General features: G+C 31.1%; 3 protein-coding genes across 3 annotated transcripts; 2 read left to right on the plus strand and 1 right to left on the minus strand.

The window, feature by feature from the left end:
• The first annotated feature begins 2,882 nt into the window (after window positions 1–2,882).
• LOC110880748 (replication protein A 70 kDa DNA-binding subunit B-like) lies at window positions 2,883–5,121 on the plus strand. The gene is made up of 10 exons (XM_022129207.1): window positions 2,883–3,066; window positions 3,157–3,259; window positions 3,361–3,488; window positions 3,584–3,668; window positions 3,750–3,885; window positions 3,944–4,135; window positions 4,284–4,379; window positions 4,511–4,690; window positions 4,785–4,853; window positions 4,951–5,121. Exons 1-10 carry the CDS (start codon window positions 2,883–2,885, stop codon window positions 5,119–5,121), a joined length of 1,344 nt encoding a protein of 447 aa, XP_021984899.1.
• A 989-nt stretch (window positions 5,122–6,110) lies between these two features.
• On the minus strand, window positions 6,111–7,476 carry LOC110880911. The gene is made up of 3 exons (XM_022129338.2): window positions 7,394–7,476; window positions 6,638–6,764; window positions 6,111–6,509 (listed from the first exon to the last, which is right to left on the minus strand). Exons 2-3 carry the CDS (start codon window positions 6,761–6,763, stop codon window positions 6,306–6,308), a joined length of 330 nt encoding a protein of 109 aa, XP_021985030.1. The 5' UTR covers window position 6,764; window positions 7,394–7,476; the 3' UTR covers window positions 6,111–6,305.
• Window positions 7,477–11,488: 4,012 nt separating this feature from the next.
• On the plus strand, window positions 11,489–13,465 carry LOC110880745. Its single transcript, XM_022129206.1, has 4 exons — window positions 11,489–11,696; window positions 11,778–12,669; window positions 12,786–13,006; window positions 13,113–13,465. Exons 1-4 carry the CDS (start codon window positions 11,489–11,491, stop codon window positions 13,463–13,465), a joined length of 1,674 nt encoding a protein of 557 aa, XP_021984898.1.
• The last annotated feature ends 617 nt before the right edge of the window (window positions 13,466–14,082 follow it).

A 14,082-nucleotide genomic window follows, 5' to 3' on the forward strand; every position in this document is an offset into this window, starting at 1 on the left:
ATAATTATAATTCATTTTCCATTTGTTTGTTTTATTAGTCCATTCCAGAGGACGCTGCGGGTAAACTATGGGGTGTTGATAAAGGCCCTACAAATGTTATGATACACACTGAAGATGACCGTGTATTTAATGTTTCTTTAAGCGCTTATAAAGGAAAGTTATTTTTTTTTCCATGGTTGGTCCAATGCTGTAGAACATTTGCGACTAACCAAAGGTTGTTTGGTAGTATTTAATCCTGTAGATTCTACTACGTTTAAATTAACATATTTCGTTGATGGGGTTAGTCGTGGCTCTTTCTGGACATATATGCTCCATCCATCATCTCATTTTTATGTAAGATAAATTCTATTATTTTTTCCTAATGTATTGAAGTATTACTTTAGTTATACTAAGACTAACCTTTTTTTTCTTTTTTTATCATTCCCACAGGTCATTCCTGAATGTATTCTGCCAAAAATTCATGATTATTCCTCAAATGATGTAATCTCTACTGTAATGATAGGCAACAAAACGTTTAACGTTTCCATTGAAACGTCTGACGGTAAAGTCGGTTTTACCGTTAGTATGGACATAATTGTTAGTTAGTTACAGTTGGAGGTTGGTTGTTTTTTGGTATTTACAAAAGCTTTTGGCAATTTTTTCTATTTAAAAGTTTTTGGAAAAAACGGTGTTGAAATGAATTTTCCTGACGTAGATGTCGATGAGGTAAATTACATTTTGGTACTTATTTATATATTTGATATATGCTAATTTAATACATGTTATATATTTAATTTGCAGGCTGAAGTTGCATCTGTTGATGCTGAAAATGAAATTGATGAACAAATACATGGTGGTGTTCGTCGTTTTGTTCGTATGGCTGGTGAAGATTATTTTGTAAGTTTGAATATCATTTTACAGACTGCTAAAAAACAAGTATTCTAATTTTTTTTACTTAATAAACATTGTTCTTTTTAGTTTCATATTTATTATTAATTTTATTTTTACAACAATACAGAGGCTTCCTGATCCTGTTTCACGCATGGCTAAACTTGATGAAGGTTTAAAAGATATCACCGTAAGATCTTTGCATCTGGATCCGCCACTGCAGATTACCAACGGTACCAGACGTGAAAGAAGAAGAAAAGGTGGTTTTCGATACGCCTTAACCTGTTGGAAGAAGTTCATGAAATCCGCTCGAATTAAGGTCCGTGACACGGTTCACTATTCTTTTGATGAAAATGAGCAGGTTTTGAGTGTTGAGATGGTTGTACCTTACGTTAGGCGTAGTAATTAGTTATCTGACATTTACGGCATGTTTTTTGCCTTTCATATGGTAGATGTTAACTTTTTATATGGTTATTGGTTTTAACATTGGTTATGGTTTTGAATTTCAAGTTATTATATTTTTTCATATCTTAACTGTTCTTTTAACCACTATATGCCATGTGTTTAAAGTTTAATCTATGTTTTTAGTAGTTTTTATTCCCATTACACATATGATAGATCAAAAACGATATAGAAACTACTTTTAAAGATAAAAAGAAATTGATATATTCGCATATTAAGATTGCTGATTACTTTTTACAAATAAAATAGTGTTTATATAACTCACTGTTGAATGTGTTATATATATCGAATAAAATTACACATATCATATATAAAAAAAGATACATAAACTACTTTTACATATATAAACAAATTAATATTAATATATTCAGATAATAATATTGTTGTTTATTTTTTTAAAATACATTATCATGGCTTTTTAAAAATATACACAAAATTTAAATTTTAATAATGAAAGTCAATCATATTTATATCTGATTGATATTATACCTTTAAATTTTGACCATTTAACATGATTTAAAATAATCAGGATCCCATTCGTTCTTTTATCTTTTTCTTTTCTGCACATAGATTATAGTGTTGTTATTATTAGAAGATAGTAGTATGAACTTAGTACTACATATAGAATATAACACTATATTGTAAATAACAGAAGATATTAGTATGAACTTAGTACTACATATAGAATATAACACTATGATTGTCATTTTTAAACCTTTCATTATAGTTTTAACCTGTTACATTATAAGCTTTTTATATAAGATTTAACATAAATAACCTATTTATATTCTTTTTAATTATAGAAAGTCAACTGTCACTTAATAGGTTGCAAATTCAAAATTTCTTCCTTACTTTGCAATTTCAAACCGATAATTATGGAAACTGATTATTCATAATAATTTAGATTAATCTATTTTTTATATTTTAGTAAAGGTTGACAATTATAATTAAAATCAAAAATATCGCTACCATAATTATGTGATCACTTTCTTTTATAAATAAGTCTCATTTGTTATGTTTCATACACATCACATCTACTGACTTTGTATATTTCGATATACATATCTTCTGGTATGAGTTTTGTGAGTTTCATTGTAATTCATATAGTTATTTTATTCCTCAGTTAACATACGATGTTTTTCATGTACTTTTCTTCAAAGATTGTTGTATATCATCATCAAGTAACCTATGTTAATTCTTTTTATTAATTGTAGAGATGGAACAGGCTGCTATAACACTTCTTAATAATGTTGATCTTAATGTTGATGATTACACTATCAGAATCCGCATAGTCCGGCTATGGACAAGACCTACCTTCAACAATCCTAGGAAGATTTATTGCTACGACATGATATTCATGGACCAGGAGGTTTTTTAGGCCAATGCATACGTTTTTTTGAATATAAAATTAATGTGTTTCTGTTTATAATTAATTATAAAACGTTTTTTTTTTTCAGGGCACCAAAATGCAGGCATTTGTTTTACAAAAAAACACTACTGGTTATGAGCATTTGCTGAAAGAAAATCAATGTTAAACTATTCGTAACCCTTCAATGGGTGAAAATCGTCAAAAAGTTAAATATGTTCATAGTTCGTTGAAGATCAATCTAAATGACAACACTACTGTACAAGAATGCAACGAGTCTGTTGGTGCTGAATGGGGATTTGATTTTTCTCCATTTGATTCTGTTGTGGATGACCCTCATGATGATAGCAAGTCTTTCAAAAGCCCGATTGGTACTTTATTTTTAAAATTTTTCTTCAATTTTATCAATTTAATATTATATATTTTATGTAGTATTAATTTCATTATTCTGTATTCTTTAGATATTATTGGTTTTGTGGTTAAGTGTCTTCCATCAGAGGATAAAAGTGATCATAATAACGACAAAGACGAGAAGAAGATTACCTTTATTTTGGAAGATTTGCAGTACATTCTTATATATATATACCTTCTTTTACTTATATATTTCTCCCATTTTATATATTTTTGACAACTACCAACTTACGTATTTAAATTTTATTTTGTAGACACCATCAGATTTACGTGACGTTATGGGGTTGTTATGCTGATCAGATTTTAGATTTTGAGAAGAACAATAAGGATGAAAAGAATGTTGTGGTCGTTGTTCAGTTTGGGAAGTACAGATTTTGGGGAGGTATATTCTATACCGACACTCTCACTTTTCATTCAACTACATATTGCTATTTATTCAAGTTGTCATTTTATTTACATGTTGCTATAATTAAACAGGTAATATGTTTGTCTCCAATTTGTATAATGTAACTCGAGTCTTCATAAACTCTGAGGTAAAAGAGATTTTGGATTTCAAGAAAAGGTTTGTAATTTTATTACCTTTTTTTATAATATCTTTTGAGTATGTATTACTTTTGTAACATTCATTATTTTTCCTGTACAGTTTCCTTGCTCAGCTTACTGTTTCAACGTCTTCCGGTTATTCTGGATTGAGTTCTTCTGCTATCAAGTCAACGACTGAGGAATATCTATCTGATGGTTCCTTTAGTACAATTGGAGCATTAAGCAAAATCTCCGAAGTATGGTTACAATAATTTATTGTTTTATTTTTCATACGTATTATTTTTTTTCTTTCAGAATGTTCTAAATTATCATATATGTATACAACAAAAGTTCGTTATTATCCTTGGAACAATTAAGAGCTTTGCTTCAGAAGAGTCATGGTTTTACAATGCATGTAAGAGTTGCAACAGAAAGGTTCTGTACAACACAATTTTCAAGGAAAAGCAAGATGGAAGTGAAGGCATGATGAAGGAACTGTCTTGGAATGTCAGACTGATCGTTGTAATAAAAGGACCGTTGTGTCTGTTCCGAGGTTAATTTACTTGATTCATTTATTGTCCTAAACATGTTACATGGTTGTTAACAAAATGCTATTTAAAATTTTGACAGGATAAAAGTTCAAATTCGTGTTCAGGATTGTACCGGGATTGTCACTTTGACGTTGTTTGAACGTGAAGTTCTTAAACTGTTAAAGGTTAACGCAAACCAGCTTTTGGATAAAAACATTGAGGTAAGTTATATCGTCGTAATAAGATTTCGTTACTTCCTTTATACAGTTTAATGTTTATATTTCAAACTGGTATCTTTATAAATTATGTCTCGAAGTTATGCAATATGACAATGTTAATGTTTATCCAACAGTTAGCCAGCGATGGTAACTTTCCCAAGGAGCTGAATGCATTGTTAAATCGGCGGTTTGCGTTTAAGATAACCATAGCTTCCTTTAACATAAAAAACAAATCAGATGGTTACTCGGTCTCGAATTTGACTGAGAATCCTGCAATCATCCCTGAGCTTGATAGGCATTTTGATGACTTCCAGGTTCGACATACCTTCTATACGTTAGTTGTACTTTTTTGTTATAAAAACTTATACCACGTTACAATGTTTATTGAAATATATGAGATAAATACAGCCTGCTGATGATGAACATTTAGATGCTGTTCTGTCTGATTCAAATGAAAATGTTAACTTTGATATTAAGGTATGTCTTACAAATTAATGAATTGACTATTGGTTCAATATTTTTTCATTCACCTTATTTTATCAATTTTTTTTAACTTTTTAGTTTTTATTTACAGGATTCTGTATCCCGTACTGGTGATGAAGACACTCCGGTGTCTAATGTGATCAAAAGCATCTTTAGCACACCCTCTGGAGCTGAGATGAACTGTTCTGCGGACGTTATGGTTGAGAATCAACTTAAGCGTAATTTGGATGCCGTCTATGATGTCGACTTATGTTCTTCGTAGTCGTCAACTAAACCCCGTAAGAGTTTCGGTGATAAAGATGAAGATTCGAATGTGAATGCTGGGCTTTTGAAGCCAAAGATTGAAAAGTAGTGTGCCGAATATAATAGTCATCTCCGTATTTTACAAAACTTTTCTATGTTTATTTCTTTTTAATCATATTCAGAACATTTTATGGGCAGACTTGATGTTGGTTTTTGACCCACTATGTTGTGTAGTTTATCTTCGTTAACTTTATATTAATAAGAGATGACATTATTAATCAGATTTTTCGTATGTTTGTGTATTGGTTTTTAATTTATGTTGTGTTTTTTTTCTATGCTATGACATGATCTTACTTTATTAACGACTATGTATTATGTTTTATGTTTATTGTGGTTTTCTATTGTTATATCAATTGAAGATGATATTATTAATCACTATATTGTGGTATGTCTTAATAACATTCTTAGAATATTAAAGTTTGATATAAATTCTTAACCTATTTCCATTATTAAAAAAATAAAAAAAATAAAATAAGCATAATATTTATATTAAAGTTCTAATGTTGGAATGTTGCCATATAAACCAAATTTATATTTGGTAAATACTAAGCATAATATTTATATTAAAGTTTGAGTTTTGGAAAGTCATTTATATATAGTAATTTTTTTTGATTTTTTTAATTTAATTTCAAAAATATTATTTAAAGTGTTGACTTTCCAAATATTAAGAAATTAATCATTAAATATCATAATGAATATACTTAAATGTTTACATTACTAATGTTTCCTTAAAAACAAAATTTACAGCATATAAATCTCTTCATCTCATTTCATATCATTTGTAGTTTTTAGTTCAACCACTACATCCCTTTCACTACAAGGGTATTGTAAGCCAGTTTGAACAAACGATTACTTTCTTATTCCAAAAACTTATTCCGCAATGTATAAACGGTCAAAGCATGATTCCAATATTTTCGGAAATCAATCAAACCAGGAAAACACTTCAGGTTGTGATTTTTTATTTATCTTTCACATTGTTTATTTGTTTATATATAATAATAATTTTAATTAGAATGTAATTCATTTTTCTTTATTACAATGATAGCCACTTCAAGAAAATGCAAGCGTAGATCTTCATGTACGTCCAATAATGAAGTTCATATAAACAACTCCACAGGTAATACTTATTGGATTATTGTGATGTTAGTACTGAAACTTGCAATAATCACCTTCTTTTATGTTGTTATCTTTAAGCCATTTCGCCCATCCTTTGACAACGTACTTGATACTGTTTTTATTTGGCTCCGCCCTAACATCATGTTTTGTCTCCACATTCTGCTTGTTGGTGATCTTAACTTTCAAGGTTTCGTCAATTTCTGTCATCCGTGCTACGGCAACTGGTATGCGCTATAAGTTACAAAACATAGTAATAATTTCCATTAATGACGTCAAATATTTAAAAAAAAAAACAAAACTTAACAAAATTATGTAAACATATTAGACGCTTATTAACATATAATTTTGTCCGAACTTACAAAGCGTTTGGTGTATGGCACAATGAATATCAGCGGACCAGTTTCATCATCATCAAACTCCTCTGATTCAGCCGAAGAGTCTTCAGAATCCGATATGACCACAACATCGTTTTCAGCTCCAGCCATTCTAACAAACATATAAAAGGTTCACCCATTTTAAATAAAATATAGACTCACATAATATAATGCATGTTTTTGTTGTTGTTTAAAGGAATTACAAACATACATATGTTAAATTTTGGTAATTCATGTTGATGTTACTTGACTATCTTTCATTTACTACACACATTTTAAAAACAAAAAAGTAAGACTAACAAACTTTGTTGTTGCATTTTATCTTACCCAATAAATGGATAGACGAAAACAACTTAACTTTACAACCTAATTGTATAAAACACCTCATTATTATTTGTTTTTTTTACTTTAACATAATGATTCTTTCGTTAATTACAACATTTTTTTACAGTCATTTGTGTGAACACCTGGTGTGCATCGTATACTTAACGTCTTCGATCATGTCAGTGTATTCAAATCACTACTTAAATCTCTTTTTTTCATACCCGAAAACATGTATGCAGTAAATACACTAAGAACATTATGTATGTTACCTAACTGACTGAAGGTAAATCTGTGAACGAAACAAGTTACATTTAGGTTACTGTTTACAGATTTTCATTTTCATTGAAAAAATCTGATTTTGGTATTAGTAAGACATGGCAGATGAACATTAACATTGAAAAAAAGGAATTTTTTTACCTGATTTTGGTAGACTTATGAACCGTATGATGCACAAATTCGGAATGCAGATGAGAGCAATGTTGAAACCCTTATTGAAACTAAATGAAATTATCATCTGATTGAATGGTCAATATAAAGGAGATGAAGTATGATGGACAAGCAATTAGTGAATCTTGACTATTTGATAGACCTTTCACTATCACAAAAGGGTTTTCATCACAAGATTCCATGCAATCAGATTGATTGTTAGCCGCATATGTGTCCATCTTGGTTTATTTTTTTAATTTTATATATTCTTATTTATTATTTATTTATATAGATCTTTTAGTATTAGTATCAATATTTACAATTAAGTTATTATTTGTTTACCTAACTTACATAGATCAAATATCTTACCATATTTATATACTCTTACAATATTAACAAAGTTTTCTTTGTACTAATGGATTTAAGTTTTACTATTTTTTAGACAACTAATGCTATTATATCGTTTCTTTGGTTTTACATGTTAATACAGTTTTAACTCCGGCAGTTACACAAGACGAGTGCAGAGAGAGGCGTAAGCTACGAAAATTGTATTTGGATAGTAAAAGATCAAATTTATCACACGTGTTACCGGTTTCTAAGACAAAAGAATCGCCGACTTCTAATTCGTCTTCCATTTTGTTGCACACTTCGACTACTTCACAAGATGCATCTACTATTTCACCAGGTTTATTTATTTATTTTGGTTAAACTTTTCATACTTTTTAAACTTGCATACTTAACTATTTTGATACATATATATGTCTAAAAAGATATATATACCGTCGTTCTTTAATCAGTTGTTTTCACGCAAAGTTATCAAAGTTACACTAAAGAGATACGGAGATTAAGGATACTTTATTGATATATGATAAAACATAAACAGAATGAACAGTATATTTATTATTAAATTAATATTATCATGGATTTGTTATTAAATTGATATCTAATCTAAATATTAATAAAAGACTACAGTTAATGCCACGTGGCAATTTCTCCTTCAACTTCATAATCATATTTTTATTTTTATTTAAAATATTTTATTATCCTTATCCTTCTTATTATTATTATTATTATTATTATTATTATTATTATTATTATTATTATTATTATTATTATTATTATTATTATTATTATTATTATTATTATCTCTTAATTTCAGTTTTAATATTTTATATAAAAAATATTTTGTTATCCTTATCTTTATTATTATTATTATTATTATTATTATTATTATTATTATTATTATTATTATTATTATTATTAAATCTCTCAATTTTAATTTTAATAACATACGGAGGAATAGTATATTTTTTGTATTTTTATCTTCTTTTTTTTTTTTTTTTTGGCATTATGATTTTTCATTTTGTAACAAAACTTTAGTTTTTATAATTTGTGTCACAAAGGTTAAATAATTTTAGTTTTTTTAGAGTTAATTACATAGTTAGTCCCTGTGGTTTGCACAAAATAACATACTTAGGTACTAATAGTTTAAAATCACAATCTAGGGTATTAACTTTTCATTTTGTAACGTTTGGAGGTATTAACTTATAGGGTATTAACATAGTTAGTCCCTGTGGTTTGCACAAACTAATATACTTAGGTACCAATAGAATGTGATTTTAAACCTAAAAATAACGTTAATACCTCCAAACGTTACAAAATGAAAAGTTAATACCCTAGATTGTGATTTTAAACTATTAGTACCTAAGTATGTTATTTTGTGCAAACCACAGGGACTAACTATGTAATTAACTCGTTTTTTTATTAGTTTTTGTTTTATGTTTTTTCTCGGATTTGTTCGTCGTTCATTGCTATTTAGGGGCTGTTTGGCTAAGCTTATTTTAGTGACTTATTTACTTATTGAAAAGTTAAAAGGTGTTTGGGTTAGCTTATTATGTGAGAGGAATAAGTAAATAAGTCATTCCATTATGACTTATTTGCTTTTCAAATAAGCAAATAAGTAAATAAGTCATTCCAATAAGCTTAGCCAAACAGCCCCTTAGCACAGTGTTTGATAGTCACATTTGACCACTCAGGTTTTTTTTCATTCGTATTTGGTGGTCACATTTGGTCTTTTAAGTTTTTTTTTACCCCCTCCACTTTCTAATACACATCGTTATAAATTCGACTCCTTCTACGTATTACATCACATAAGTCACTTTGTGTTGGACATTCGTGTTTTTTTTTACGCTTTACCCGGTTTTGGTCTTTGTTTGATGTTACTTAGTATGGTTTTACGTCCCCATCTCCTCAACGTTGATAGCACGTTTTTATGCCCACTGGCCCGCAACGCGGGTAGGTTAAGACTAGTTTAGATAGTAAGAAATCTACTATCTTACGAGGCAAATGCATGGATATGAACACTTTACAATCCTCTTCTAATACAAGATCTTTTCACTACAACACACAAAATGGTAATTCTATACTTTTTTTAATACTTACACGTAATACTATACCCCACTTTCTAAAGTCATATTGTATTTAGGTGATGTCACTTCTGCTTCAAACAACCAAACACCTTCAACCAGTATCCGTCGCTTTTCAATTTCCCCAAACATAACAACAGCGACTACAACTCCTATTTTACGCAAAACGTCTCCAAAGCTATCTCCTGGAAAATCTAAGTTATTAGGCAGACCACGAATTACATCTCCTATTCCAATGGTTGATTTGACTACAGAGGCAGCGTTAGATCAAGATCCTTACAAAGGTGTTTCATCAGGTAGTCGCTTAAGTAATATATTTTCAACATTATTTTGTATATCATTGTTTTATATTGAAATACATCGATTAATTTCATTTAATTTATATCCATTTTAATCTACAGATTACTTAGATCACGGTGACCAGTGTATTACGTGTCAAGTATGCATGCCAAAGTTATGGGATGTAGAAACCGGGAGAGGCAGAACCGATAATGGGAAAACAAGTTATTTTTTATGTTGTGGTTATGCCAAAGTAGAGCTACCCGATTATAAAGATGCACAACCAAATTACCAGAAACTGTTTACATCTTTGGATAACGAAAGCAAGCATTTTTTTTTGAAAAACATTCGCCGTTATAATTCTATGTTCGCATTCACTTCAATGGGTGGTAAGGTGGATCCGACTGTTAATAGAGGCAATGCCCATTTTGCTACAGGATTAGCGGTGAAAACTATCATAGTATTGGAAGTCTGTTGCCGGAGAATGCCAATAAACCAAAGTTTTGCCAGCTGTACATATACGATACAGAAAACGAAGTTTCAAACAGAGAATCGATATTTAGGTAAGTATCGTACAGTATAATTTGTTTCAATTGTTTCTCAATTAATTATTAATAATTCGTTGACAAACAATGTGTCAATACAGTCGATCTAAGGAGTCACCTGCATCATCTTCTGCTTCTGTTGATCGTCAGTTGATCCAACATATCAAGTATGTGTTAGACTCCGATAATGTATTGGTTAAAGTTTACAGGATGGTTAGAGATTGTTTTCATGATGATCCTCAGCTTAGTCTTAAGGTACGTCTTATTGGGAAAAGGGACAAGGATGGTCGAATGTATAACTTACCAACATGTGGCGAGGTTGCTCCTCTAATTGTTGGAGATGTTGAAAACGCAATTGAGAACAGAGATATTGTTGTTGAAACTAAATCAGGGACTCTTCAATGAATAAGTGAATTACATCCTTCTTACCTTGCTCTACAATACCCAATTCTGTTCCCATATGGAGATGATGGTTACAGAGTTGACATCCCTCATAGAGGTGTGATAGATGTAACCAACAAGAAGCGTCCAAATTGTACGATGAGAGAGTTCTTTTCGTATCGTATTCAATATAGACTAAACCAATTTTCGCTGATTCTAAATTCAAGGAGACTTTTCCAACAATTTTTGGTTGATGCTTATACGATGATTGAGAGCGAGAGACTTAACTACATACGTTTTCAACAAAAAAAAATCTAAGATCTGATACCTATGAAAGTCTCCGGAAATTGAGAAATAATGGTCAGCAAGATATATCTAATGTTGGTACACCTCTTATATTGCCTTCTTCGTTTACCGGTGGAGCTAGATATATGATGCAAAACTATTTAGATGCGATGGCTTTATGTAAATGGTTCGGTTATCCTGATATTTTTATAACCATTACATGCAATCCCAAGTGGCCAGAGGTAAAACGGTTTCTTAAAGACAACACTCTCAATCCAGAAGATAGGCCTGATATCCTATCAAGGTTATTTAAAGTGAAGTTGGATGCGATTTGTAAAGATTTAAAGGATTGCCATATGTTAGGAAAAGCAGCAGCAAGTATGTAATGCAATCTTTTTTTATTTTTTTAAATATATTTGTTACATTTTCATTTATTGTTTTTAAAAAAAAATTATGCAGTTATTTATACATTCGAGTTTCAAAAACGTGGCTTGCCTCATGCGCATTTGTGCTTATTCATGGAACCTGAAGCTAAACTTCCCACTGTTGACCAAGTTGATCCGTTCATATGTGCCGAAATTCCAAAAAGAGATGAGGACCCAGAGTTGTATTCGCTTGTGAAGGATTTTATGATTCATGGATCGTGTGGAAATGCTAATATGAACTGCCCATGTATGGTTGATAAACAGTGTTCAAAAGGTTTTCCAAAAAGATTTCAAGATACTACCACAATTGACGCCAATGGTTTCCCATTATACAGAAGGAGAGATGATGGAGCAACAGTTGTCAAGAACCGGATCGAGTTAGATAATAGAAGTGTTGTACCATACAACAAAAAGTTATTGAAAAAGTATCAGGCACATATAAACGTTGAGTGGTGCAACCAAGCTGGGTCAATTAAGTATTTGTTTAAGTATATCAACAAAGGTCCTGATAGAGCAACAGTTGTTGTTTCGCATAGCGATAATCAGAATGAACAACCTGAAAAAGATGAGATTAAAGAGTACTATGACTGTCGGTATATCTCAGCATGTGAGGCATCATGGAGGATATTTAGTTACGATGTAAATTACAGATATCCTTCTGTTATCAGGCTTCCATTCCATCTTCCAGGGCTACAACCGGTTGTCTTTGGACCAGACGAAGACATCAATTCTGTTCTTAACAGGCCATCTGTCAAGTTTTCTATGTTTCTGTCTTGGATGGAACGGAACAAAGACCCTGATGACCATTTGACGTGTATACTAACTTATGTTCAGTTTCCAACTTGGTATGTATGGATGTATGGAAGATTGAAAACCGTTGTTGGCAACCTCGGAAGAAAGGTAACTCAATTGGCAGAATTCATAATGTTGCTCCCTCTCTTGGAGAAGCTTATTTTTTAAGAATCCTGCTCAATAAAGTCAAAGGACCTAAGTCATATGACGATATCAAAACTGTTAATGGTCATGTACATGATACATTTAGAGATGCGTGTTTTGCACTTGGTCTTTTAGATGATGACAAAGAGTACATCGAAGCAATTAAAGAAGCAAACGAAACAACAACAGCTTCTTATGTCCGAAATTTATTTGGCATGATGCTATTGTCCAACACTATGTCCAGACCGGAGATCGTATGGGAAAGCACGTGGAAATACATGACAGATGATTTCATCTACAGATACAGTAAATTACATCGTGTTGAAGGTACATTATAAAACTTTAGAAAAGCCATTTTACTTTTTCAGTTTTTTTCATACATTGTTTAAATAAAATTTCATACTCATTGTATCTGTATTTCAACATGTAACAGGTTTATCAATTCCAGACGACGAACTTAAAAATTACGCTTTGTTGGAAATTGAAAAGTTTTTAGTTATGAATAGCTCATCGCTACGGAACTTCTCAACAATGCCTTTTCCAGATTCTTCTTCGTTATCTGATCTCGACAATCGTCTGATTAACGAGGAGCGTACTTACGACGTATTAAGTCTCGCAGAGGAATATCTTAATCTGTTTAATATGTTAACTGATGAACAAAGGTCGCTGTTTGAAGAGATAATGAAATCTGTTGATGGTAACACTGGAGGGATGTTTTTTGTTTACGGATATCGTGGCACCGGGAAAACCTTTTTATGGAAGACGTTGTCTGCGGCACTTCGATAAAAAAGAGAAATTGTATTAAATGTTGCTTCGAGTGGAATTGCATCGCTGTTATTGACAGGCGGCAGGACTGCACACTCCAGATTTCGTATTCCTTTGAATCTTAATGAGGATTCGGTATGTCATATAAAACCAGATAGTGATGTCGCTAAATTGTTGCATCAGACCAAACTTATTATATGGAATGAAGCACCTATGGTCCATAAACATGCGTTTGAAGCCTTGGACCGGACAATGAATGACATTTTCAATTTTGACACCTCAAGAAATTCTGAAATCTCATTTGGTGGTAAGGTTATTGTTTTTGGTGGAGATTTTAGACAAGTCCTTCCAGTTGTTCGAAATGGTGGAAGACAAGAGACAGTGAACGCATCATTAAGTTCGTCTTATTTGTGGAGTAAATGTAAGGTGCTAACGTTGTCAAGGAATATGAGGTTAACCGTTGGAAGATCTCCATCCGAGATTGAGGAAATAAATAGTTTTGCTAAGTGGCTTTTGGATATAGGAGAGGGAAATGTTGGTGGTCCTAATGACGGAGAAGCGACAATTGAAGTGCCATCTAATCTTATAATTAATGATACTTCCGATCCCATTTCCAGCCTGATCGAATTTGTTTATCC

The sequence above is a fragment of the Helianthus annuus genome, chromosome 10 (assembly GCF_002127325.2).
Source record: "Helianthus annuus cultivar XRQ/B chromosome 10, HanXRQr2.0-SUNRISE, whole genome shotgun sequence".
Lineage (NCBI taxonomy): Eukaryota > Viridiplantae > Streptophyta > Magnoliopsida > Asterales > Asteraceae > Helianthus > Helianthus annuus.